Genomic DNA, 27111 nt, shown 5'->3' with positions numbered 1-27111 from the left:
AGCGTTGGCTAAAGTCAGTTTTCTGTAATGTGTCCACTTGGTCAAAGTTCCAGTCTTTAATAGCTCCCTTGAGATAAAGCTATATTTAAAGTTAGCCTCTTTGCTAGAATGGGGCCGCCACTGTGCTATCTCATCATTGCTATTGACCACCACTCTGAAACCCACATCCTCTGAGCTCTTAGGGGGTTTCAGCTCTGAGACGGGGTGGTTCTTCTGGGGACCCACTTCCCACTGAGCTCCAAGCATGAACAAGCCAGCTTCTCAGCAGGGTTCCATGCTTGTCATATTTGGATGACACGAATGTGGTTGATACCGTCATACTTTTCATTTCCCCAGCACAACTTAAGGGCAACGCCCAGGACCTCTCCAGACATTTTCAACATTAAATTCTATCTCTATCATTATCATCTCACCAAGAGCCCCGAATTGCCTCCCCTCTGGGAAAAGAGCTCAGAGTTGTCATCAGCCCCTGAGCATTTGCCTCTCTTGATCACATCGCCAAACAAATGTTTAGTCTCAGGTGAGGGTTCAGACTGTTGATTCTGAAGGCGCATTCCTGCTCAGTGTGCTAGCAGCTGGTCTGGATTGGGGTGTGTTCTGCTCAACAGCAGGACTTATTTCTAAGAAGTGCTCACAGTCCCAGAGATAATGAAGTGGATAGGATCCAAACCAGTTGGAAGTTGTGTTTTGTCTGAAGGTGTATGCATAGACCTGGGTTCAGATCTCTTGTCTGCCCTTAATACTCAGTTCCTGCATATGTAAAATAGGATAATAGTACCTATTCACAAGGTTGGTGTAAGGAATAAATGAAGTAATACATGTAAAACACTTAGTATGGAAATCGGACCATAGCGAGCATTCAGTCAATGAGAAATCTTTATATTCTAGACAATCCTACACGTTCCCAGACATCCCCTAAGAGGCCCCTGTTGTCTTCGATGGTAGGAATCCCTGTAATTTAATTCTCTCATTGGATTCTCTTATTACTATTGACAAACTCAAAGCACATGAACCTCACTTCCCAGAGCTGGCTCTTCCACTCTTGCCTTATGTTTCTAGGCATGGAATGTGTTCTTCCCTATTCTCTTGGTAGGAACGGAGACAGCTGCCCTAGAGCCAGTTCATCTTCTCTGTCCCTTCAAGCCTACGGCACCAGGTTCTTCAAGAGCTGCTAAGACTGCAGATGCATAACTCTTGTGTTTGGATTTTGTGTCGTTCCCCAGATGACTTTGTGGTGCAGAAGCCAGAACTCAGCACCCCCTCCATTTGCCACGCCCCTGGGGGAGAGTACTTTGTAGAAGGAGAAACGTGGCACATCGACAGCTGTACTCAGTGTACCTGCCACAGTGGGCGGGTGCTGTGTGAAACAGAGGTGTGCCCACCACTGCTCTGCCAGAACCCCACGCGCACCCAGGACTCCTGCTGCCCACAGTGTCCAGGTAACCAGCGCTGCGCCTCGGGATGCGCTGGGCGGGGTGGGGCTGCAGCCCAGGCACTGTCATTCTGCAGAACGAGAAGCCTTGGCTGAGCCCTGCATGGGAGTGCGCCAAACCCAGTCACCGGTAGCCCAGGCAGGAACCCCTGGCAACCTGCTTCCTAGATTCATTCCTTTTTGTGGAAGGCACTGTTTATGCAGTCAGTATGCCTTGCAGCTGAGGTGACTTTGAATCAAAAAGAAAAAAAGGAGATTGCTTCTTTCTACCCTTTTTTCCTTAACCCTACATCTCAGACTAAAGAGACAGTCCTGCTGCACCAGAGTACTCCCAATGTGAAAAATTCCCCTTGTCTTCATGAAACGTAAAGAACAGTTATTGATAAATAATGTAAATAAAATTCTTTGAAATCGGTAAGAGTGGTGAAGATACTTTATAGAGACTGTAAAACAGAGGAATTGCTAAAATATACACACAGCCCACCTTCTCTAATCTATGATGATTAAGAAGTGTTAAGTGACTAGCAGTGCATGTGTACAAAGAGTATTATTATTTTCTTTTTTTAGTCCTCATAATCCGGCCCTAGGTAAATATATGGTCATGAAACAAATATAACGAAATTTTGTCAGACTTTCAAACATAAGGTGCTGATTTTGCAACTTTAAGAAGTAGCACTTCTAATTAATGCTAGAATATATGCCTTTTTTCCAAAAGATACTAATTTGAGTGTGTATGTGTGTGTGTGTGTGTATGTATACATATATGTGTGTGTATATATATATATGAAATTACCAAGTTGACAGCCCACTAGTTTTGTCTTGTTGCTCAGTCTTTTTTCAACTTAATACTCATTTACCTTCAAAATACATATTCCGGGAGTTCCCGTCGTGGCGCAGTGGTTAACGAATCCGACTAGGAACCATGAGGTCGCGGGTTCGGTCCCTGCCCTTGCTCAGTGGGTTAACGATCCGGCGTTGCCGTGAGCTGTGGTGTAGGTTGCAGACGCGGCTCGGATCCCGCGTTGCTGTGGCTCTGGCGTAGGCCGGTGGCTACAGCTCCGATTGGACCCCTAGCCTGGGAACCTCCATATGCCGCGGGGAGCGGCCCAAGAGATAGCAACAACAACAACAACAACAAAAGACAAAAAAAAAAAAAAATACATATTCTTAGGAAATACTTATTTACCTTCAAAATATATATTCTTAGGACATTTCTTCTTAGTAAAACATAAACCATTGTATTTTATTATTTTTTACATTGGATTATCTAGTCAGCTGACCAGAATCTATTGTTCTGTCCTTATATAATATTATGCAGTATTCTGATATTGTTATGTCATTATACATAGTCGGTGTCCAAAATTCTTCACGGGCTCACATTGACCCTATTTTTTAATTGCATCAGATGAAATTGTAGGGATAGCCACATTATTTGCTGTTGTCATCATGCCCTACTGCTCAGGTATCATCATCTTCATTCAGAATCTTTGATGTAATTTGCAGCCATGATAATCTGAAAAGCTTCATTAACGCACCATCTTTTCTAGTAGAAGAAATAGTTCAAACATATTATGTCGTTAGGATATAATCTAGTCTCTCCTGTATTTTTATCATCACTCTTTAACTTAGATGCAAACCCTGCTAATGTTTCTCTGTTAATATGTAACCAGGACTATTCCCATCCTCCTGGTGGAAACTACTTTGAGTAGTCACGTCATTGCTGTTCATGAATTTATGCTCATTTAGTATTCCTTTTACAAGCTCTTATGAAACGCCTGTACTGAGCCTTAGGGACCTGGGGTTAGTGAGAACAGACACAACTCCTGTCCCAGGGAGCAGTAGAGCAATAATCCAAAGAGCTGAATAATCCAATACTCCTCCTTTAAGTAAATCGTAACAACCAGGTGAGAGGAGTACCTGGGAAGGAAAGAATCAAGAGCACATATAACCCAGGACGCTTTACCTAAAGTAACAAGTACCTCTGGTGCCACTTGTCCTCGAATCTGAGGACTAGTACAGGGACTGGTTTAGGGGAAGGGACTTCTCCACGATCAGTGCCCGAATTCATTGGCAGGACACCTGACTGGACCCAGAGGTTCAGCCCAGGCAAAGAACAAGATCTCCCTGAAAATGGGACTCCTGCATGTGCCAAGGAGTGGTTTCTTAGAGCTGGATTGCAAGGCAGGTATGCATCAGCAGAGCAGGGCAGAGTCCTCCCCTCTCAAAATGGAACAAGCCCATTTGTGCCTGGCTTTGCCTTGTCCTTTATAAACTTATCCTGGGTGACTCTTCCGTTCTTTCTTTCTTTCTTTCTTTTTATTTATGTTTTTTTTTTTTTTTGTCTTTACTTGGCAGCATATGGAGGTTCCCAGGCTAGGGGTCGAATCAGAGCTGTGGCCGCCGGCCTACGTCAGAGCCACAGCAACGGGGGATCCGAGTCGCATCTGCAACCTATACCACAGCTCACAGCAACTCTGGATCCTTGACACACTGAGTGAAGTCAGGGATCGAACCTTTGTCCTTATGGATACTAGTCGGGTTCATTAACCGCTGAGCCGTAACAGGAACTCTGACTCTTCCTTTCTTTATAGTTGCTTAAGAGATACTTCAATTATAGCCTTCATCTTAAACGTTGGGACTCTGTTTTCTAGATCAGTATTCCAAAGGTTACACTTATATCTATGAATAAGCATGTATCTGAAATTCACTTATATTTTAAAATCAGTCACCTACCCCATCATTGATTTTTCTGAACTTTACATTTATGGCTGTGTTGCAGTGATAGAAAGATAAAAAGTCTTAAAATTCAGAACATTGATTTCTTCACATCACAGTGTATTTCAACAGCAGTATTGATAACATTGTGTCCTTCACATCTAGAAAAATCCCATCTCTAATCTTAGGATGCTTGTATCCTAAAGTTGGCCTCAGATGATACAGATGTACAACTAGAAGGGTTGCATCCCTTGTGGTGATTGAAGCTCCTAGGATGCCTTGTCATTCCCTCTGTCCTTAACTTTCCCTCTCCCCTGGCCTGATTTACAGTGAGGTCTCAAAATAGAAATGGGCTCAAAAAGAAAGATTGACCACGTCACCCAGGGGAAAAGGGGAGAGAGAATAGAATAACACTTCCTTCCTTTTTCCACACTTGAAAAATTCTCTTTTGGGAGTTCATGGAAGAGTTTACGTGCAGCAGAAATGAATCCGACTAGTATCCGTGGGGATTCGGGTTCGACTCCTGGCCTCGCTCATTGGGTCGGGGTTCTGGCATTGCCGTGAGCTGTGGTTACCGACATGGCTTAGATCCTGTGTTGCTGTGGCCGTGGTGTAGGCCGGCAGCTGTAGCTCTGATTCGACCCCTAGGCGGGGAACTTCCATATGCTGAGGCCCTAAAAAGAAAAAAAAAAAAAAAATTCCCTTTCATTCTTGATTTTTTTAAAGTTGGAAAGAAGCATAACACAGAAGAGAAAAAAGGAACCTGAATAGAAGTAAAAAGAAGAGTTCCCATTGTGGCTCCATGGGTTCAGAACCCAGCTAGTATCCATGAGGATTCGGGTTTGATCCCCGGCTTCATTCAGTGGGTTAAGGATCTTTTGTTGCCGAGAGCTGTGGTTTTGGCCATCAGCTACAGCTCTGATTCTACCCCTGTCCTGGGAACTTCTATATGCCACAGGTGTGGCCCTAAAAAGAAAAAAAGGAGTAAAAGGAATGAACACCAATGACAGAACTGGTGAAAACAAAATAAATGAGTTAATAGTTGGAATCAAAATTAAAGAAGGGTCTCTGTGACAGGAAAGAATGGAAAAAGACACACAAGGAAAGAAGGCACTGTGGCAAGATTCCCAAGTGACATCTTCAGTCAGGGTTCAGGTAGGAGGCTCCTGCCACAGAGGCTGAAGACCTTTGGACACTGCATCTCAGCTGTACCTCTCACCCAGGCACGTTCCTGGGTCCCCTGGGGTCTCTGCCACCCCTCATTCAGAGGCCTCCAGGCTCTAGGATGCTCATTTCAGCTGCTGTTTCATGGTTTCGTTGGTGCTGTCCCTGCTTCCTCCTCTAAATTTTCAGACACCAGATTGGGTGTTACTTGCAAGAGCTAAGCTATCATAACCCTCAGAAACCTTATGGCAATTTGCAGAGCCCGTGTAGACGAGAATCAGGTGCCCTGATTTCCAGCCAAATCAAAAGTTAACATCAGGTAATTTAAAAATAAATTATCCCTAGACATGAGTATCCCAGAAGAGGTCCCTGAGAAAAGGAGGTTTTTCCCATCTTACCACTTTTAACCCATGAGCACATGATCTAGGGAACTTTACCTAAAACTTGACCTGTACCACACTTGGAGCTGGGCATTCACTTGCCGCTGCCTTCAGGACGACTCACAGGAGATACGGTCATGTGCCTCAGGCTCCAAGGGCCCAAAATAAAGCAATGGCCCTGCATCTCAAAGAGACTCCTCGTATCAGATCTGGTCGATCTTGTTAGCTGTAGGGTATAGTCATGAGGTAGATGGAGGGGAAATGTCACACTTAGAGCTGTGTCACTGTCGTAACCATGTGTTTATGAAAGAGCAGAACTCGTGATGTTGATTCTGAAGAACAGGAGATAATTCTTCTGACCCAGTATCCATTGAGAAGATGAGATCCGCTTACAGGTTTGCTGGGTGGGACCATCATGACTATTCAAGGTTAGAAGTGCTCTCTTATCGGTGAAGTTGTTTCTAAACTAGGAAGCTCACTAATTTGCACTTGCCTTTGTTATGTCCCAGTCAGCTCTCTGCTTGAGCTTAACAGTTTTCAACTCGTTTCGGCAAATGCCAAGACCCAAAGAGAGATCTAGGTTTTTTTCTGGTGACATCCTTTTCAGTTTCAAGTTGTAACTGGATCAGGAGACCCTTTAATCCTCAGATAGAGGTAGTGAAAACACGGAAGACCTGCCGATGATTTCTCTCTAGCTGTGTCCTCAGGAATGACTTACGCCCCCCTGTCATTTTTCAGCCGTAACATGAATGCCTGAACCATGGGGTGTTCCATGTTCTGGGAGAGGTACAGTGAAACTGTTTGGGTGTTGATTGGTTAGGACTACACGTGGTTTTCTTCTGCTGCAAGGGGGAGAAACCCCAGCTACAGTTTTTAAACAGCTAGAGGTTTCTTTTATATACATTCTGAGAAGCTTGGAGACAGATGTTGATCACTTTGATTTAGTGCCTTAGTGATGTCAGGCCCTCTCTTACAGGTGTGATGAGGCTATTACAGCAGCAGGCTGACCCTGTCATGGTGGAAGCAGGGAGAACATGGAAAAATGGGAGTAGCTTCACATCTGCCCTTCTTTTAAGAAAGTTCAAGTTTTCCCAGAAGCCCCCTTATCAGCCAGTGCATCCCATTAGCCCCAGCGAGGTGACCCAGCCATCGCTAGTTGTGCAGGTGACTACAAAGGGAGGAAGCAGGATTGTCCTGATCAACACGTTCCTCTTGGGTTTGTTTTCTTTTTATAGCTGCATGTGTGGCATATGGAAGTTCCCAGGCTAGAGGTCGAATCAGAGCTGCAGCTGCCAGCTAATGCCACAGCCACAGCAACACCAGATCTGAGCCACATCTGTGTCGTACACCACAGCTCACGGCAGTGCCGGATCCTTAACCCACTGAGCAAGGCCAGGGATCAAACCCACAACCTCATGCAGACTAGTCAGGTTCATAACCTTCTGAGTCACAACAGGAGCTCCAACATATTCCTCTTGTGATCCAAGTCCTCAACAACCCCACTCCCCACCCACCCACCCCCACATCAGGACTTTATTGGACTAAGGAAGAGAGTAGAGTGGATGTTGTGCATGCAACTGACAGACTCTCTGCAGCAGATCTTTTGTAGCCTTTGTTGTTTTGCCTTCAGACTGCAGACCCTGCCCCAGTCAGACGTGCTGTTTCGTTCCTGGGTCAGTTTTTAGGAGGCACATACACAAAGCCGTGGGGATTGAGGGCACTTTTTCTGAGATGGAGAGGAACTTGCTTTGTTGTGCAGTGGGTGGCCTGCAGCATCTTCTTTTCCCTGCTGACCTTCTATTCCTTTTTTCCAGATGAACCTCCCCAGCCTTCCTCATCCCATAATGACAGCGTGCCTAGTTACTGCAAAAATGACGAAGGGGATATATTCCTGGCCGCTGAGTCCTGGAAGCCTGACGTGTGTACCAGCTGCGTGTGCCTGGATAGTGTGATTAGCTGTTTCTCTGAGTCTTGCCCTTCTGTATCCTGCGAAAGACCTGTTTTGAGAAAAGGCCAGTGTTGTCCCTACTGCATAGGTAAGACCAAGAAAAAAAGCCCTTCCTCTCTCCCATTGCCACGAAATCTGTGTTGACAGCCATTTGCCTAGATCAGTTAATAGTTTTAAAGTCTGTCTTTCTGGTTGACATGCCACACAGACCCAGTGTTGTCACGTCAGGCGGAGGAAAGATGTTGGAAGATGTGTTTCTGAGGTCAAACATGTTACGAGTGCAGAAATGCTCTCTCAGGATGCCGTGATGTTAGAGCACTGTCAGGCTCTATCATGCTCCTCTGCTGTTTCAGGGTTTTCAATGTCGTAACTCTCTCCCTTCACTTTATTAGCAGAAGTGGTCTTTTTGTCCACATGGAAACACCATGTCCCATATTCACACTACACATAGAGCCTAAAGCTGGCCACTGCCTCAAGATCAGCTAAATACCAGATAGTAATTGAATCTCCCAGTTATTCCTCTGTCTGCTAACACTTAATTGATTCTATTTAAACATGCAGTTGTCCAAGTTGGGGACTTAGGGACAGAGTGAGGCCTGAGTAATTGACAGAGCCTTCTCCTTCGAGTGACCACAGGGGTACATCTCGTAAGCTAAGGACGTGTATATTAACCACTGCCATCTATACAAAAACCAGTCCTATGGACACAGGCCAGATGTTGTTCTGGAGTCCAGAAGGCAAGGCTTAGACAGCTGGCAACTCTAACACAGTCCCTGCTCCCGAGGCTCTCACTGTGATTGCTTTTGTCTCAAGTAAAGCTCATAAAGTCAAGTGCAAGACAATGACATATCTCAGTCCAGGAGTGAACCTGTCATCAGAGTTAGCAGGTGCAGAATTAGGCGAGCTGTATTAGTGGCAGGCACCATGCATTTACTGTTGAAGATTTTTGCATGCTTTCTAGATGCAAATCAGTGCCTGTATTTGGGGTGCTGCCTCAGGAGGAGGAGAGATCCTCTGGCCACAGGGCTTTGTAGCAGATCTCATAAGTGAGTCTCTCAATGGCACCCGGGTGCATGTTGGCCACGACTCAAGCTTATCAGGGCAGCTCCCTGTCCTTGACAGTGACCTCCAACCACTGGACTTTGCCACTTCCTCTGAACCCTTATTCCACACATCGGTATACAAGAAATGAGAAGATATTTTTAAAACACAATTTCTGGTCTCAGGAGATTTACAGAGCTTGGTTTTCTCAGTGTAACAGTCAGAGAACGTTAGAAATTATGTGTGAAAGATGGATAGGATGACCTTCTTTTCATAAGATGACCATCCATCCAATTTATTCTTTGAACCACACATTTGTGAGTGAAATGGGGGCTGTTAATAATTATGGAGGGACCATGGCTCTAGACCAGGAGTGTCCCAAGCAAATTGAGACACATGGTTGCCCCGTGTTTTAGTAACTGGGATGTTGGGTGGGTGTGCTGTCATACCTATAAGCTTTGTAGCTCCGAAATGGAGCCAAAACTGTATCAAGGTCTACATCCAGTTCGCTGCTGCATATCTTCTCAAAGAGCTGACAACATTTCTTTGGAAAATGGCACAGCTTTTGGTGAAATCTAAATGAAAGATGTGACCAGGTCACTGTTTCAGGCCGGAGGTTGGTGGCTAGAGGGGGAGATATACAGCCAGGACCACCATATTGAAATATCAAAACTTCAATCCTAAATGATTACATTTGGAAACCAGGGCCCGGGAGGCAGAAAATTCTGTTACCTTCAGAGGAGAAACCCAGCAGCGAATTTCTCGTGCGTTGAAAATTCGTATTTTTTTTTTTTTTTTAGATAAAAAGAAGTTCCTGTCATGTTTTTGCTACTTAATTGGTAAATGTGTGCTTATTAGTACATTACCAACTAGTACGTTTGTTGCCATGTGATAATATAATAGTAAATCATGTCTCTTTCTCACAAGGCCAATTTAACAAATTCAAACTTATAGAAAGAAATTTGCATATCACAGTATTCTGTGATCTTTGTCTTCCCTTTTTTATCTTTTGCCTTCATATTTTCCTATTCCAGTTCTTGCATAATTTGGATATACTTCTTTAGTCGGGGGGAGAGCGGGGAATACCCATTTGACCACAGTTTATGGTTCGGGCTTCAAGTTAGATTGTAAGCACTTTAACTAAAATGTGGTTCATATACCCTCATAATGATAGAGTGGAATTTTTGTCTCTATTGCATCTCCTTCCACAACAGCCTCCCCCCAAGCAATGCAGGTATAAGTGTATCATAGAAACCTGTGATGTATCTTCTGGGGAACATATTGGGGAATCTTCATCTTGGATGAGCCATACTGTGCGCTGTTGTTCTCTTACTCATCTTAATGCTTCATGCGTGTTTTGTTACTGAAATTGTCTTTAGGATCCTCTTTATGCATCATTCTTCTTTGCAAGTAGCCTTGTCAGATTAGCCTCTATCCTTTCTCCCAGCTTAAGTCAAGCATATGAAGTCAGGTTCAGTTCATGACTGTGATGTGGGGATTTACGAACCCTCCAGTTTGCTCTCTTGGTCTCTCCAGACCTTCTCTTGTCACCTTCCGTCAGTGTGGTCCCTCTGTAAGGGCAGCGAGCCTGGGCAGCGTTAGGACGCCTGCAGATGATGACTAGCTGTGCCTCAGTGGCAGAGCCTGCATCCACATCCAGATCCCCCAGCAAAGGGAAAAGGTGGGGAGGCCATCATTCTAGTAGAAAAGCTCCCGATGGCATCTCAGCAGCCACTGAGGACCAGTGGTTTCATCGTCTCAGTTTGAACCCAGCTCCTCGTTAACCCAGATGAACTGCTCCTGGGGTCACGTGAGTCTCCCACAGGCTATGGCACTGACCTCCCCATGGCTACAGGTCTCCTGCCTGGGTGGATGTTTTCCCTAATCAGCCAAATATAGATATCTAAATACCTCAGACCTGCCTTGAACCTGACTTCTTATTTAGTATAAAACCCTTAAATAGGAGTTCCCGTCGTGGCGCAGTGGTGAACGAATCCGACTAGGAACCATGAGGTTGCGGGTTCGGTCCCTGCCCTTGCTCAGTGGGTTAACGATCCGGCGTTGCCGTGAGCTGTGGTGTAGGTTGCAGACGCAGCTCGGATCCCGTGTTGCTATGTGGCTCTGGCGTAGGCCGGTGGCTACAGCTCCGATTCGACCCCTAGCCTGAGAACCTCCACATGCTGTGGGAGCGGCCCAAGAAATAGCAAAAAGACAAAAAACAAAAAACAAAAAAAACCCTTAAATAAAAGCATGCTTGCTTTTACCTTGTAAAATAGATGTTTTTCTTACTGCAAGAGAATTGAAAAGGCTGATCCTACTAAAAGTAGCATAATTATGAGTATTTGTGTTCCTTTCAGATAAATTATCAAGTCACTAAAGTGCAGTGATAATGCTTCTCTTCTGATGTATGAAGGCCTTATATTATGTGTGCTAATTTAATAGAATGTGATACAGACATAATTAATAGGATTGATGATTAATTTTGAAAAGTGAACAGCTTTGTCTAATTACTTATAATACCCATCATTAGGGAATTCATCCTTGTATGAGAAAGAAACTAGGTAGTAATTACCCAATCATTTTAATGGAATATCTTCTGATTCCCTAATTTTTTTTAATATTCCGCTTCCTACACAAATACATACAAACTCAGATTTTATTTTCATAGGCTTTTTAACTGTAATGATGGCTTACAGAATGGGGAACAAGACTCAAAAGATGACTTGAGTATGAATCAGGAGGAGATAAAAGGCCTGGTGGGAATTCTGATGTGATGTCAGATTTGATATGAGGTTCCTTATAAACAGCAGATGCCTTTGCCATGACAAACCTCACCATCAAGATAGCATCTGTAGCCTTAGCACTGACTACATGATACATGCCTTTCTGGAACAAAAATTATTTCAGTCCCTCAAGGAGATCTTTATTCTATCACTCCTAAAGGACAGCAAACAGTGAAGCCTGCAAGCCTTATTCCCCAGGTACTTCCTGTGCCCTGAACCACATCACCCTTGCTCTGATGTTTGTGTGGGTGATGCTTCTGTCAAGGGCCAGTCTCTGGCAGCATCTGTCAGCATCCCAGCAGAATGTCACCAAGTCCAGGGGTTCAGTCTACTACCTGGGAAATTTATATACCTGGGGGTCCCGCCAATACAGTCAGTCTCATTGAATAGGGCTGTTCTGTGTTTTGTTTTGTTTTTAGCAGTAGTAGTTAATAACATTATAATTTTTCCTCCTTTTTAAAAATTGTAGTTGATTTACAATGTCGTGCCAATTTCTGCTGTACAGCAGAGTGACCCAGTTTATATTTACATTATACATTCTTTTTCTTATGTTGTCTTCCATCATGTTATATCCCAAGAGATCAGATATAGTTCCCTGTATATACAACAGGACCCCATTGCTTATCCATTCTGAATGGAATAGTTCACATCTACTAATCCCAAACTCCCAGCCCAATCCCTTTCCCTGCCCCCTTGGCAATCACATGTCTTGAACAGGGCTGTTCTTGAGTAAGCGACTCTGTTTTGGCCAAGTCCTGAGGCTGACTCAGTACATAGAATATTGTTTTGAAACTTTTCATTTGGCAAGTATTTTTATTTATTTGTAATCATATGTTATTTTAAAAAATATTTGAGGTCAGATATTTAGAGTCATATTTGTTGGCTGGAAATCCCTGAGTCAGTGCATCTTTCTTCTCATTGAAGTTTTTGTCAAAGGTTAGTTATTTTTGGATGATGGTTCATGTTTTATGTGTGTATGTATATACACACACGCACATCTATTTATTTCATAATGAGGTGAACAAAGTTATACTCTGATTACATATCTTCAAGTCTTTTAAGTGTCTTTGAGTATCTTATATCTTTAAACATCTGTGAAATGATGTTTAAATGATCTTTAAACATCTGTGATGATTAAAAAAAATGGTTTTCTTGTAGGTCTGATTAGAGGTTAGCTATTTTTATGTATTTATATATATCCTTTATTAATATTTGAGGTGGAGCTTTCACATGGAGCCCAGCTGGCTTGGCACTCAGTTGTAATGATGTAATTATATTTCCTTTCCATCATGATCTTCAACTAGCAAATGATTAATAATATTTCTCTTTAGGAGGGGCAGTGCCTACACTTTATATCAAGTCAGTCTCTCCTGTAGCATTCATTTTTGCTTAGATTTATGTTTATTTGTTTAGCTATCTTCTCTTAGAGATAGATACAAATAGTATCTCTTTGGAACATCTGTGGATTATTGTGTATTCAATTCAGCTGAGGAATCAAACAGTAAATATTTAATTCAGCATCTCTAAAATATACCACTCACAGAACTAAATGTACATTTTTAAGCCATAATGTTATGATACTGGCATCTTCATTGGAACATTTTTCACAGCTGTTTCTCCAGTGTGTTTTCTTAACATTAAAATCTTCTGTGTATTGGAAAGAGAATGTACTTTGGAGCCAAGGCATGATGATCCCATCTCTGGCACGTTCTAGCTCTATGTCTTGGTATAGGATATAACTCTAGCTCAGTTTCCTCATCTGTAAGATGGGAATGATAATATTGTCCTGTGCTTCACTAAAGGGCCATGAAAATTAAGTGACAGGATATGCCTATGTGAAAGCACTTTATAAACATGGAAAAGGATAGGAATACATATTGGCTCATCCAGTTACAGGTCTCCTAACACGAGGTGCGCATGAGCTGAGGAGAAGGCATCAAATGGAATCTGGTGCCTCATTTTACATGCAGAACCTGCCTTTTTGCAAGAGAAGGGCCTGGATGTCACATCCCAGTGACAGGATTTTAAAGGATGAGAATATTTGAGAAAAGGCTTCAGTGGTGCACACTCTTGGCTTCTGGAACCCGTGACCACTTCAGTCACCTCAGTGTGACCCAGGTGAAAGCAGTGTGCAGTCTAAGGCTTTGTAGTGCTGCGGTGTTGGGGCAGTGCCTGGCCCCAGACCTCAGAGCTTCACTGTCCTCTCCTGCCTCTGGACAACGTTGCCATGGGAGAGAGAAGGCACGCTTTTATTTTTCTGTTTGCCGGAAGAGACGAGTCCCATCTGAGGAGTCTGTGTCTGCAGGATTCACCGTGATTCCTGGAAGCAGAGCATGTGGCGTGTGTAGTCAGATTGCCCCCGTCTGGAGGAGACAGCCTGTGCCTCCTGATCTTCAGAGCTCCCCGTTCCTGTGGCCCCTGCACTGCACTCCTGGGGCTCCCACTTCCTGCTGAGCGATTTCAGCGAAAGGGAAGGGAAGCAGGGAAGCGGGGTGCTTTTCTGTGTATTGTTTGGAGGGTGTAAGACGGAAAACATTCTGGTTGTCAGGCCCTGTGCTAACTTGGGAACTGGTCTAAAGTTGTTGCAACAAAAATAAACAGGGTTTGATTTCAGTTTGTTTAGGTCTTGCCCTCCACCCTAGGAAGCATCTCATCTTGCTTATCCCATAAGCAGCTTTCTCTTCTCACTTCAGTATCCTCCCCAGGCCCCCGGCTGTGTAAACAGACATTCAAGTTGTTCTAGTTAAGTTGGGGGAAACCTCTGAATGGCATCGTCTTATCTAGGCTCCAGCCCCATGTTCTTAATTCACAGACGTCTGCTGCACAGAAGGGAGGCCAGCACCCGTGTTTCCAGAGAGATTAGTAGCAGGTGCCTCTCGCCTCTTATTTCTGTCCAGGAAGCCAACTCTGACTGTGTACCATCTCATGAGGGAGAGGAGGACACCCCTCTAGGAGGATTACACTTTGTCCAGGAGATGCAATCAGACTAAAGTCAGTCCGCAGAGCCTGCAGGAGGCTGCTGGTGGAGTCTTCCTGGCAGCACTCGGGCTGCAACAGGGTGAACCACCTCTAGTAGGTGCAGAAACTCCTCTGGTGCAGAAACCAGCCACTCTGGGAAGCCCAGTGACTTCTACCTCACAGTTTTCTTAACAAGACTTTATATTCTGATTCTCACGTACATAGTTTCCTTTAAGTTCTGAAGGAAACTTTGTTTTCCTTCTTAGTCAGCCCTCCTTGACTGTCATGGTTCCTGCCTGCCTTTTAGACTACATTATCTATTTTCAGAATGATTTCTGTGTGTATCATCTCCATGTGCCTGTATGTGCATCTTGGATTGTAAAGCCATACGAGACGAGACCTTTTTTAAAGTTGACAGTAATATGTTTCCTTGAACTTCTATATGTGAAGTGCTTAATCAGCCCATAACAGATGCTTAATACAAGGATTAGCAAGTTCTGTTATTGAGAAACTCTGTCTCCTGGCATGCAGTAGGAGTCAGCCAGAAGTCACCATGTTTACTAGTTCAGTGAGAATTCAGGAACGTTTATACTTTCTCTGTTCACTAGGAACCCTGTGCCATCCATCACCTCTTCTTTCCAGTATGTTGAAGAAACCTGAAAGGCTCTCTTGGCCTTTATAAAGAGACCTCGACTCCCATCCCAAGAAACAGATAGAATAAAATAAAGCAAGAAGGGGACGTCCAAGAAAAGTCTTAAAACTGGGGTCAGATCTGCCTTTGGTTAAATTAAGGCATTATGTGGAGGTAGGAGTCAGCCTACCTGGCAATATTTGCCTCAGGTTTTTCTTTTTATATAAGTGAATTAAGAGCATGTGCTTTATGTATTAGAAGCTAGATGTTACAAGATAAAGTACTCAAGGTTTGAGGTAAATCAATAAATACGTTTTGCATTTTTAGCCAAAAACCTTTCATCGTTTGCTGATGGAATTACTGTGTATTAGAACTCTGCCTCACCAAAAGCGTCTAGGCCACCTGTGTCTGTTTTTCATAAGACTTCAGTTGAGTTCCACTCTTATATTCTTTTAGTCTAGGAAGGTCCAGCAAGCCAGCATATTCAAAATCAGGGAGTTCCCTTCACGGCTCAGGGGGTTAAGGACCCGATGTTGTCTCTGTGAGGATATCAGCTTTGCTGTGACTGTGGTGTAGGCTGGCAGCTGCAGCTCTGACTCAACCCTTAGCTAAGGAAGGTCCATGGCTGTAAAAAGAAAAAAAAAAAAAAAATCCGTCATCGTCTTCTTTGTCCGCAGATCTCTATCCATTTCTTAGTGACCTGCTCATTTATTTGCTCAGAGTTCTTCTTCGTTGTGATTTCTCTTTGTCTCCACTTTATGTTTTAAAAAAATTTGTAAAGTAGAGCTGGTTTCTCAAACAGGAGGCACTCACATTCCATTGATTCTCTAGATGGGGCATTTGTGCCCAACATGTGCCCTGCTTGGGATCTAAAAATTCAAGGATCTCACAGGCCAGCGATTGCAATGTCTTGTCAGTTAAGAGAGAGTAAAATACGAGGTAATAGTAGTATCTCATTCCTTTGTTGGAGTTAGAGAAAGAGTATTTGTAATTCATTGTTATAGTCATAAGCCAGAATTTTAAAAAGTACTTCCTCTATACTTACCTGAGTCAGCTGTGTCAGTGGAAACACTTGGCTGCCTTTTCCACTCAGCGTTTTAAATTCTGCATGACCCATGGTGTACCTGGTACCTTTACCCACCTGCCTAAGCAATTGCACTGAAGTTTTCTTTAAATCCCTCGAGCCTCTAACGTAAGAAACCAATTTGAAGTGTAATGTTATTAGCAGGGCCTGCAGTTGGCACAGTTTTTTCACATCGTTTGGCACATCTTCTTGGACCTAGAATCACACAAAGCTGATGAGACCCTCTTCGAAGGCTGAGACCTCCCGTTGTTGCGCACTGCTGCACCCACAGCGTTTAGAATGTGCTCTCCATAGCGATGTGCAGGGGGAACGGGCACCCACTGCACGGCTCGTTGGTTTCTTTTGCAGTGGGACTTACTCTGAGAGTAAGAGCTGCGTTTAGTTTCCTGGCTGCTAGGATCCCAGAGTAAATTACTTTTCAGGTCTCGAAATAGTACGTTGGAGATTTGCAAGAACTGATGCAGTTTCTAAAGCTGCCTAACTTCCTCCCAGGAAGTTACTCCCACACCAGGACTCTAACTTCATGACCACCACAACCAGATTTAGAACCCGAACGATCTATACAGGGAAGTTGGCTCCTGGCAGAAATATAGGTTCTAGTGGATTTTAATTTTTATAAACTTTCACAGAGGAAAAGGGGGTGGGGAGTCTAGTCTGGCAATGCTTTCTTTTTTTTTTTTTTTTTTTTTTTGCTATTTCTTGGGCCGCTCCTGTGGCATATGGAGGTTCCCAGGCTAGGGGTCTAATTGGAGCTGTGGCCGCCAGCCTACGCCAGAGCCACAGCAACGCAGGATCCGAGCCGCGTCTGCAACCTACACCACAGCTCACGGCAACGCCGGATCGTTAACCCACTGAGCAAGGGCAGGGACCGAACCTGCAACCTCATGGTTCCTAGTCGGATTCGTTAACCACTGCGCCACGACGGGAACTCCATGGCAATGCTTTCTTTTCATCATGGTTAGAGTCAGAGCCAGCTCTGAGCTGCTACCTCAGTGACTCCTGAAATATTGAATTGGATCTTTATAGAGGAAGAAAATGACACAATTCTAGGCCCTAGGTTTTCCCCCAGCTGTTAATTAGCTTTATGGAAGTATTAGTAAAACAGCTCCAGAGCACAAGCAAAGTCCAACTTTAACAGTCTGTTAAGCTTTTTCTTATCTTAAAAAGAAGTAAGATAGTGAGGTTCAGACAGTTGGAGAGGTTACCCTGAAAGGGGTTAACATTTCAAGGCCCTGCCACATCTCCCTCCACCCTTTCATATATCCAGAATCGAAGGAAAGGGGGAAAAGAAAAAGAAAAATCGAGCTGAATTTTCCAAACTCCATCGCTGAAAGAGATCCCATATTTTTATTGTAGCCAAACATGATGCAAGATAATATTGCATCTATTTGAGTCCAAAAAGATAAGACGTAGGTCTGAGAGCTCCCTGAGTTAGGTGGCTGGCAGCTGCAAGCACCAGTACTCCATGCTCCTGACACATGAGGCTGAAGATGCCACAGCCAATCTCCATCCTTCAGCAGGGAGGGACGGAGGCCAAAAGTCACTTCAGGCTGATCTGAAGGATAAGATAGAGGCCAGAGCTGAGGAAACCAAATACCAAAGCTTGATCTAAACCGAGGAGTGGCCATAAAAGAGTAACCGTCTTCCTTGCATGTTTCAAAATCTGGCTCTGGATATCATTCATTGCAAAAGGAAAATTCCAGAGCCAGATGAAGCAAGGGCAGTATCACTGGAGTATGTTTATAGCCCTCAACAGTGCCTACTTTGAAGGGGGGATCACATTAGTTTGGGTATAAAACTCCCGATGCATTTGTTGTTAAAATAAACCTTATTATATTAGTGTCATACCTCATGCTTTCCCTGGCACCTTCTTCTCTAGTCTTCCGAGAGGGAGAGAGAGAGAGGGGGGCAGGGAGAGAGGCGTGGTAAAGAGAAGTTTGCCTGGGAAGAACCCCGAGTCCTCCATAACCGCTTCGTTAATCTCCATTCCCTGATGGGATCGTCTCATGCAATCAATCGGCAAAAGGATAATCTGCCTTTGAAGGCAGAGACTGGAGCCACAAAAAATGTAAAGCGTAGGAAGTCCAAGTGTCCATTCTCCAGAGTCGGTGAGCTGTGACCCCTTCTGTTGGGGCGGCCCAGACACCTGCTCAGGAAGGTGACCCTCACTGAGGTTACCCCACTGGGGACCCAGCAGGCAGAGGGGGCGCAGAGACTGTGCAGGTGCGTGTGGTTCTCCACCTGGCCCTGCCCCTGGCTAGCCACGCATTTGGGACAAGTTGCCTTTGTCCCTGTGCCTTGGTTCTCTGTGAAATTGAAATAACACTCTGTCCCATTGGGCTGTGGAGAACTCGTGGAACTGGCCCATGAAAAATGCTTGACGAGCACCTCACCTGGTACGTAGCAGGCAGTCCGCAAGTGGAAGTTGTGATTAGTGTGAGGGATCGAAGAATAAGACCCATGGCATTGTGAGCAGAAGCAACCAGGTGGAGTGATAAGTACAGCCGTCGAAATGAAATGGCACAGCCCGCTCCATAACCAGGCATCAGCCTCTTGGATTACTTTGAGTTGGAGAGTTCTCGTGTCTCTGTCTGCTTTCCTCTTCGGCTGAAAGCTGAAAGTGCTTTTATGTAGCCTCTCATCAGACTGTGCCATCCCCACCCAAAACTACAGTGACTTTATTATTCATAACTTCAAATTAAGTAGATTAACTGCCATGTCTCTCTGTAAACCAAGTTGTCTCTAGAACTTTCTGACAGAGCTTTCTCAGGTTGACTCAGGTTGGCCCTGGTGGGAAGTGGTACATCTGGGAAAAGAAATGAGCATGTAAGAAATACACGGGGCACCCGGATGCATCAGTCAGCCGAAATTCATCACGTATCTTCAGGCCTCGATTTAGATCTTTGACTTTTCCGTTGAAACTTAGTCAAAAGAAGTTTCCATAAAGCCTCATTAACTAAAATCTAATTAACTAAAATCTATTCTAACCCAGATCACATAGCAGCCACCCCAGAAAGAATTGGTCAAGGCTTTTTCAAAAACAGGAGTCCTCCGTTTATTTCATGTGGTGCCCAACCCATGTCCTAAATATGGCTTTGTTTTGTTTTTTTGTTTTGTTTTGTTTTTTGTGTGTGTGCGTTTTTTTTTTTTTTTTGGTTTTTTGTTTGGTTTTTTTTTTTTTTTTTGGTTTGGTTTGGTTTTGTCTTTTTGCCTTTTTCTGGGGCAGCTCCCGCAGCACATGGAGGTTCCCAGGCTAGGGGTTGCTGCTGGCCTACACCAGAACCACAGCAACTCGGGATTCGAGCTGCATCTGCGACCTACACCACAGCTCACGGCAACACCGGATCCCCAACCCACTGAGTAAGGCCAGGGACCGAACCCGCAACCTCATGGTTCCTAGCAGATTTGTTAACCACTGAGCCACAACGGGAACTCCATGGCTTTGTTTTAAAACCTGTTTGAATAAACCAACTTCACTGTTATGAGGTATTTTGATATCATGGCTCAAACAGATCAGATGTGGAGATATCGTGGAAAGCAGCAGCAGGGGGACGCGTTCCTCTGTTGCCATCCCTGAAATGGGCTTGTCATGGATCGAAGTCCCTGTCCTCAAGCTGATGGCCCTGACATAGAACGTCCACTGCAACCATGGCTCACCCCAGTCAGTGCATACTGGACCTAGCTCGGCCTCCACCTGAAAATGTTAGGTAGCCAAGACATTGTCCACTCTGCCAGAGAGGCCCAGGCACAGTTGAGCCCACGTGAGGAGGGCTCTGTGTGTTCCTAGGAGGGTAAGAAAGGGGGATGTTGGGCAGAACTCAGGGCAAAGAATGAGGGCTTTCCAGTCCGATGGAACCAGGAGTAGATCCCAGCTCCACTGCCTCTTGACTTGGTTACATCAGGTTACTTCCTCTTGCTGAACCTGAGTTTCCCCAAGAGTAAGATAGACAGCCCTACCTCAGAGAGGTGCCTAAGGCTGAGCTGGGCAGGGCTCTTGAGCACAGTGCCTGGGTACCAGGGATGTTCAGCAGATGCTAGTTCTCTGTAGTGCCTGGAACCTTGCTGCTTCGTTCAGAACCATCTCTCTTGTATCTGCCACCTGCCTTCTCTGACCTGCAGATATGAGAGTGTTGGTCCTGAAGGTCGTAGCTCTTGCCCAGCTGAGCTCTGCACACGAGTCTAAAACTGGTTTTAAACTTCTATACAGACCCTGAGGGTCCTCATTCCTGCAGGCAGGTTCCTTTATAAGATCTTTGGAGGCCACTGGTCCCTTTTTCACTCTCCGCCATCTCCAAGGAGAGCCTCACTCTTTCAGCCCATGGCTTCAACCAGCGATCAATCGGCATCTACCTCTGTGCTCTATCCACCCCTCCCCTATCCCCTTGTTTACAGCTAATAAGATAGTGTCCTGGTCCCAAGTCAGAGTTAAGTCCATTGAAAATGACCTGAAGAAGGTGAGATGTTTCCATGGTAATCTGATGAGCAGAGTTTGACTGGAATAGAGATAAATGAGTGGAAGCATAGAAATTAGGTCTGTGGTAGTCAGCCCCCTCCCTGAAGGGGGGGGGAGCTTCACAACGGCCCCCAGAACTTGTGCGGGTTCTCCTGATCAGTCACTGCCTCTGAGCAACTGTGCACAGAGCCTGCTGCAGCACCTCTGGGGGTTGGGGTGGGGGGCCTTCCAGTTTAATGGCTCTCATTCTGCTCCTTGTCATCATATTGCTACTTTGAATTCTTAATCTTCATTGAATTGAGAGAAAGATTTGTTTTTGTAACAAAATCAAATGAGAAACTTTGGTTTCATCTAATATGTAACAGAAAGTTCTTGATTCAACTCCTTGCCTCGAAGGCATCCAGAGTAGTTGCTCTCCTTACATGGTTTTATAAATACTCTTGTAGACAGTGATCTCATGCAGTTACTGAATGAGTAGTTACAGAAACACCGTGTTATGCTGTAGCTCAGCATTCAGCCTTTTGGCATGGCTTCCTCCATGGTTTAATTTTCTCGCAGTCTGTTGAAATTCTTCGAAGTGGGTCAGTGGCATTCACAAAGCACCACACCTTGCAACCAAGTTCTTTAGAGCCCAGCTCAGACCACCCTCTTCCCTTCAGTGTGTGTGTGTGTGTGTCTGTCTGTCTCTCTGTCTGATGGGGATGAGTTGGGGGAGGTTGGTAATGTCTGCCCACATCTGTTTGAGAGAATCATTTTCATATCTCTGCCTCATTATCAAGAGTAACTCATGTTTGAGTTAAGTCGTGGCACAGTGGAAACAAATTTGACTAGGAACCATGATGTTGCAGGTTCGATCCTTGGCCTCGCTCAGTGGATTAAGGATCTGGCGTTGTCGTGAGCTGTGGTGTAGATCACAGACAGGCTCAGATCCTGCGTTGCTGTGGCTGTGGTGTAGGTTGGCAGCTGTAGCTCCAATTCAGCCCCTAACCTGGGAACCTCCACATGCCGAGGGTGCGGCGCTAAAAAGCAAAAAAAAGAAAAAGAGTAACTCATGGTGACTACAAAAAAAAATGTTAAAGATTCACCCTTGATTCTAACAGGTACTGTTAACACTCTCATTTCTTTCTAGACAGTTTTTAAATATTCCCCAAATCAGTTCTATCCCAGAGGCAGCTTTGTTTACATGGAAAGGCTAAGAGTTTGAAGGTCAATCACTGTGGCTCTGATCGACCCACTGGAGTATCTGGTTTGATAAGGCTTGACTAGATCCTTGACAAGATCACCAGCTGTTTCTTAGAAGAGGAAAATGACTCACACTGGAATTACCTATGCCTTGCCTCCCATTACAAGAAGCGGGGTCATCCTTCATGCTGTAGCTCCTTTAATAGCCATATCCTGACAGCTGTTTCTCAAACCTAGCCTTGCCTTCCCATCTTCCTCACCACTGCATTAGTCCAGGCCCATATCACATCCCAGTGACAGTATCCCCATCTTCCTAACCCATTTAGTCCTCCACATTGTCATATTGTCATAGTCCAGAGCTGATAGGGCTGGTCCTTTCCACTGCAGGAATGAATCTAAATCTGTCATCATTGTTCAAGGCCCTTTACAATCTGATCCCAACTTCATCTCCAGCCATCAGACAAGCAGCCCTGACACCTCTCACTGTCCTTCCAACATGACAAGCTGATGGACATAGTCCCTGGTGAAGCCTCTCCCAGTCCTCCCAGCAGACTGAGCGGCTTCAACCCTTGGTGTTGTGTTGTCCAGCTCCACGTTGAATGCACAGTGCGGTGGTTGCTGCAGGGCACCTGGCAAGGAGTTCCAGTCGGCAGCCCGTCTCCTCCAGTTCTGCTCAGTCCTCTGAGTCAAGGTTCAGGTAGTGCCCCTTTTTCCATCGAGGATAAAAGCTTGCAGAGCAAAAGAATCAATGTGTTTATGACATTTAACATATACTTACTATTTTTAGTATCTTAATTTTATAGAGAACTTTAACCTCACAGACATTAGTATCAATTAAATATCTTAAGATATAATGAGTATTTTTGCCTCAATCTGAAGAAAATATAGACCAGTGCTTGGCTTGATCCAAATTTGTTATATTATGAAGTCCTCATCTTTTCTGGGCCTCTCCCTCATCCCCTTCTTCCCTTTGTCTAAGAAGAGAACTGGCAACATGCCTGTAGGAGGAAAAGCACAAGAGAAAGTGCTGGACGAGATGGGATGAGAAGTGTAACTTGCACGGAAATACTTCACTCAGGCTTTATGCAGTGGTACTGGTCCGTCGTGGGAACTGTGACAAGATTTATGTAATGTGTAATCAGTACTGCTGCTTTGTGAGGAAATGATTCCCTTCACAGAGAATCCTCTGCGTAATAGATTCTAGATTTGATGGCAGATCTAATGTCCTCAATGAAACGTTGGCCGGGGGTCAGTATATGACTTGAGTTTAAGTTCATTCAGTGATTCTGCTCAGCATTTGACTTGTACATTTTGGATATCTTAATTAAGTCTCTTCCTCTAAGGGTTTCAGATTAGCAGAATCGTCTGCCGTGCATTTGGTGTGAATGTCTCCAAATGAGTTTTTCATCTAAACAGTCAACACACCAGAACCCTTTCTCTGGAACCCTCACCAATACAGTGACCTACATTTTTAAATTGATATTGAAAAAGAATTCTGCTTACAACTAAAACTGTCTTGTGATTGCTCGATGTCCCTTGCTGAACCTCAGGCCACAGTCATGGGAGAAATAATGAAAAAACATTGGGAGACAGATTGTAGATTTTAACACTGGGCAGAGATTCCTTTCCATGCCTGCTTATAACTCCCCAGTGGGCCAAGACTTAACATCTTTGCAAACACAAAATGTCATAGGACGTTATTAGTGCCATTTAATGAGGGGCATATGCTTGAGTGGTTGGTAAGAAGAGAATGTGGATTCCAAAGACTTCTGCCTGTGACCCTCCTGAAAGCGCTCAATGGGAAGCTCCACACTAGGTCTTCACAGAGACACCCTGCATGTGAGTGCTTCTCGTTGCCCCACAGGCATTGTGGGTTCTGCCCTTTGTGCCTGGACAGTGAACACCACCCCTGCCAGAGCTTCCCACATGCCTTCCAGGGAGAACCTGTGCTCCAGACACCGCTTCTTTCTGAAGGAACGTTCCATCCAGATTCTTTTATAGTTATTCATTTATAGTGACCAGTGGTTAATGGAGCTTCCTATAGAATCTGAGCATAGAATTTCCCCAGATTAGGAGGACTCATCCAGGTATCGGCCCGTCCATTGCCCCACCCCCACCTCACTCCATTGATTGGCCCCATCTCTGCTTTGCTAATCACTCCCTCTGAGCCACCCTTCCTGAGCTCTAATGGGAATGAGATCGCTGGTAAGTTCAGATAAACCAGGAGAAGGTGTTGCATCAAACATAAAGGAATTTTCAAGGAAAGGGCTGAGGAAGGGAGGCTGTGAGGATGGAGGGAGAGTGGAGAGAAAAGGAGAACAATGTATTAAGCTGTAAGTTCTTAAACATACAAATAGTTCTTAAAAATATGTCATTCTTGCCATGGAGTTCCTGCCGTGGTGCAGTGAATTAAGAATCCACCTGCAGTGGCTCGGGTCTCAGGGTGGTGCAGGTTCAATCCCGGGCCCAGCTCAGTGTGGGAAAGGGCCTGGCATTGCTGCAGCTGTGGCTGGGATTCAGTCCCTGACCCAGGAACTTCCATGTGCGGTGGTTGCAGCCATTAAAGAAAAAAAAAAAAAAAAGTTCTCAAAAACCATAGTTTGCTGGGAAAAAATGGATTGAAATGAAATCATTGTTTCTGAGGTAGGACTGTCCCAGTTGATGACATCTAGCATCACTGAAAAATGAAGGGAATGATTATTTCAGTGCTAATTCCCCTCTGGGAGAGCCCAGGACACCTGCCAGTTCCTTGTGATAGCCCATTACCATTCCTTACCTTCCATGCTTCGTTTACATACGGATTAACTAGAGATAGGAATTCCTGGAATTGTTTCCACAGGTCTCCTCAGCGGGACTTTTTATCTCTTCCCATGGAAATGAAACCCCTGAGTGTGTCTCTCTGCCCATTTGTGTTTGAGTTGTGGTTCTTTCGTGTAGTGTGTTCAGCAGCCCTATGATGATTACCCTTGTCTCTTGCGATGAGCGTCTAATGACTCTTAACCAGCGGGTACCCTTCCCAGCTGGTTGTCACGGATACTGCCCTGCGTCAGCCTCAGTGGCCCTTGATCAGGTTCAGGCCACAAGATGAGAGTTCCAAAGCATCCTCTGAGCAGAGGAAAATAACAGTCGAGGATTGGGGAAGCAGAAGTGTCACCTAGTAGAATCCTAGAGCATGTCATGATTGTGCGAAGCTGGTGCCCTCCATGTCTCGGGCATAGGAAAAAATGGTGTCTGTCCCGTCGAGTGACTCCACCATGTACTGTTCTTTTCACTAGAAGACACAATCCCAAAGAAGGTGCTGTGCCACTTCAGTGGGAAGGCCTACGCCGATGAGGAGCGCTGGGACATTGACAGCTGCACACACTGCTACTGCCTGCAGGGCCAGACCCTCTGCTCAACCGTCAGCTGCCCCCCGCTGCCCTGCGTCGAGCCCATCAACGTGGAAGGAAGTTGCTGCCCGATGTGTCCAGGTATCTAAGCCACTGCCTTAGGTGCCATTTTTCTTTATTTTATTTTTATTAGAATATAGTTGATTGATAGTGTTGTGTCTATTTCGGCTATATGGCATAGGGACCCAGTTATACATATATGTATACATTCCTTCTCTCACTAGTGTCCATCATGTTCTTACCTCAAGAGAATGGATGTAGGGAGTTCCCATCATGGCTCAGCAGAAATGAATCTGACTAGTATCCATGAGGACTCAGGTTCCACCCCTGGCTTTGCTCAGTGGGTTAAGGATCCTGCATTGCTGTGAGCTGTAGTATAGGTCACAGACATGGCTCGTATCTGGCATTGCTGTGGCTGTGGCATAGACCGGTGGCTACAGCTCCAATTTGACCCCTAGCCTGGGAACCTCCATATGCCACATGTGCGGCCCTAAAAAGACAAAAATAGAGAGATTGGATATATTTCCCTATGCTGTACAGTTGTAGCTCATTGCTTTCAAGCTATAATATTGATTTAAGAGAAAACTAGAGCAGACTCAGAACCTCCTCCACCAATCTCTGCCCAAAGACATGGCAGATCACTTGAAAGACTGTGACCATCCAGGTGAGTGCCTGATAGTGGTTGCATGCCAGAATTGCTCTGGTTCTTCTGATTCATATCCTCTGAATATTAGTGACAGGCCTTATGGGTATAACAGACCTGGGATGACACCTGCCATATGTGAGTAGCAGTTTTAGGGTAATGTTGGATGAGCCCAGTGGAAAAGGTTCACAGTCAGACACAGCAGGGAATACATTCAACAGTTGTTATAAGGTGGCCGTATATCAGAACCAAGATAGAAGAGCTGCATTCAAAGAATGTGATCTTGGTTGGGTCTTTCTTCAGGCCGTCAGTTCCAGCAGGCCAGCCCATGCAGCCTTCTCCCCAGCCCTCCCATGAACTTTCCCTCTCTTCCCACCTAGACCAGAACCACGGAGGGCACCCCCAGCTGGCTGTTTGCAGAACCACATTCCTGCATATGTCGCCACATCATGTCAGCTCAGGAACCCACCTCCTTGTTTCAACCCTAAGGGCCCCCCCAGATCCTCCACAGGCTTTCTTCTGGTTTCCATGTCTGTGCCTCCTGCCAAAACAGCTCCTTTATCTTCTGCCTCTAGTCCCAACAGTGCAGACCTGAGCCCTCAGCAGGACAGCCTCTGGGCAGTGTTCCAGATCGAAGGCCCTAAACACACAGACAGAACAGACCATGCAGACTGAAGGGAGGGCTCACTGAGAGCCTGCAGAAGCTCTGAGCCAGTCGGGAGCCTCTCCATCTTCACCTCGATTCTGTGTTTTCTTGCAGCATTGTATTAGCTAATAGACTCTTGCTCCGTGCAGTACAGTTACACCAACTTAGAAGTGGTGTAAAAATGGAACCATTAAACCCAAAGAGTTTCAATGAACTCTGCACACCTTTGCCTTTTGTTGAGGAATTATGCAAACTAGTCCTAACTGGGCACTTCTAAAAATGGTCCTGAAAAAGGAGGAGCTGTTCTGCCAGGTCAGAAGGCGAGCCCTTTTCAGATCCCTTGGTTGGGTGCTTTTTGTAGTTTAGTCTCCTTGGCCTTGTTTAAGGTATAGATTGAGAATCAGAAGTTCACTTCCATGATGTTGAATCACATGGGGAAAAATGAAATCCTTAAATGTTTTCCATGAGATGAGGAAGAGCATACATTTTCTCACTGCATTGGGATTGCTTTATCTAGTACATACATGGTGTCAGGGGTTTCATACCAGTTTTCCCGGTAATTTGCTTTTAATAATATAAATGGTGAAACTTGACCATATTTAGTCACCCAAGGTTGATTTTGTGCCTGCTCTGTGCAAGTACCGTTTGAGGCTCTGGGGAGG

At 44.9% G+C, this 27111-nt stretch overlaps 1 protein-coding gene and 1 long non-coding RNA gene across 7 annotated transcripts in view; one reads left to right on the top strand and one right to left on the bottom strand.

The window, feature by feature from the left end:
- Nucleotides 1-27111, top strand: part of CRIM1 (cysteine rich transmembrane BMP regulator 1) — a 204024-nt gene that overhangs the window by 163794 nt on the left and 13119 nt on the right. For all 6 annotated transcript variants that reach the window (XM_085019582.1, XM_021087637.2, XM_021087640.2 and 3 more), the window contains 3 exons: nucleotides 1224-1439; nucleotides 7506-7727; nucleotides 25047-25241. In XM_085019582.1, coding sequence (XP_084875708.1) covers nucleotides 1224-1439; nucleotides 7506-7727; nucleotides 25047-25241 — 633 coding nt within the window. The remainder of the gene's footprint in view (nucleotides 1-1223; nucleotides 1440-7505; nucleotides 7728-25046; nucleotides 25242-27111) is intronic.
- LOC146404880 (uncharacterized) lies at nucleotides 19382-25069 on the bottom strand. Its single transcript, XR_014842276.1, has 3 exons — nucleotides 23722-25069; nucleotides 19794-23564; nucleotides 19382-19759 (listed from the first exon to the last, which is right to left on the bottom strand). It is a non-coding gene; the product is annotated as an uncharacterized LOC146404880 (long non-coding RNA).

This window comes from Sus scrofa, chromosome 3 (genome assembly GCF_054392235.1).
Source record: "Sus scrofa isolate SSC_HxYL_T2T_F1_AM1 chromosome 3, Sscrofa_HxYL_maternal_Yorkshire_Landrace_v2.0, whole genome shotgun sequence".
Lineage (NCBI taxonomy): Eukaryota > Metazoa > Chordata > Mammalia > Artiodactyla > Suidae > Sus > Sus scrofa.
Note: the sequence above shows the minus strand (reverse complement) of the source record. Positions and strands in the feature narration are given on the sequence as shown.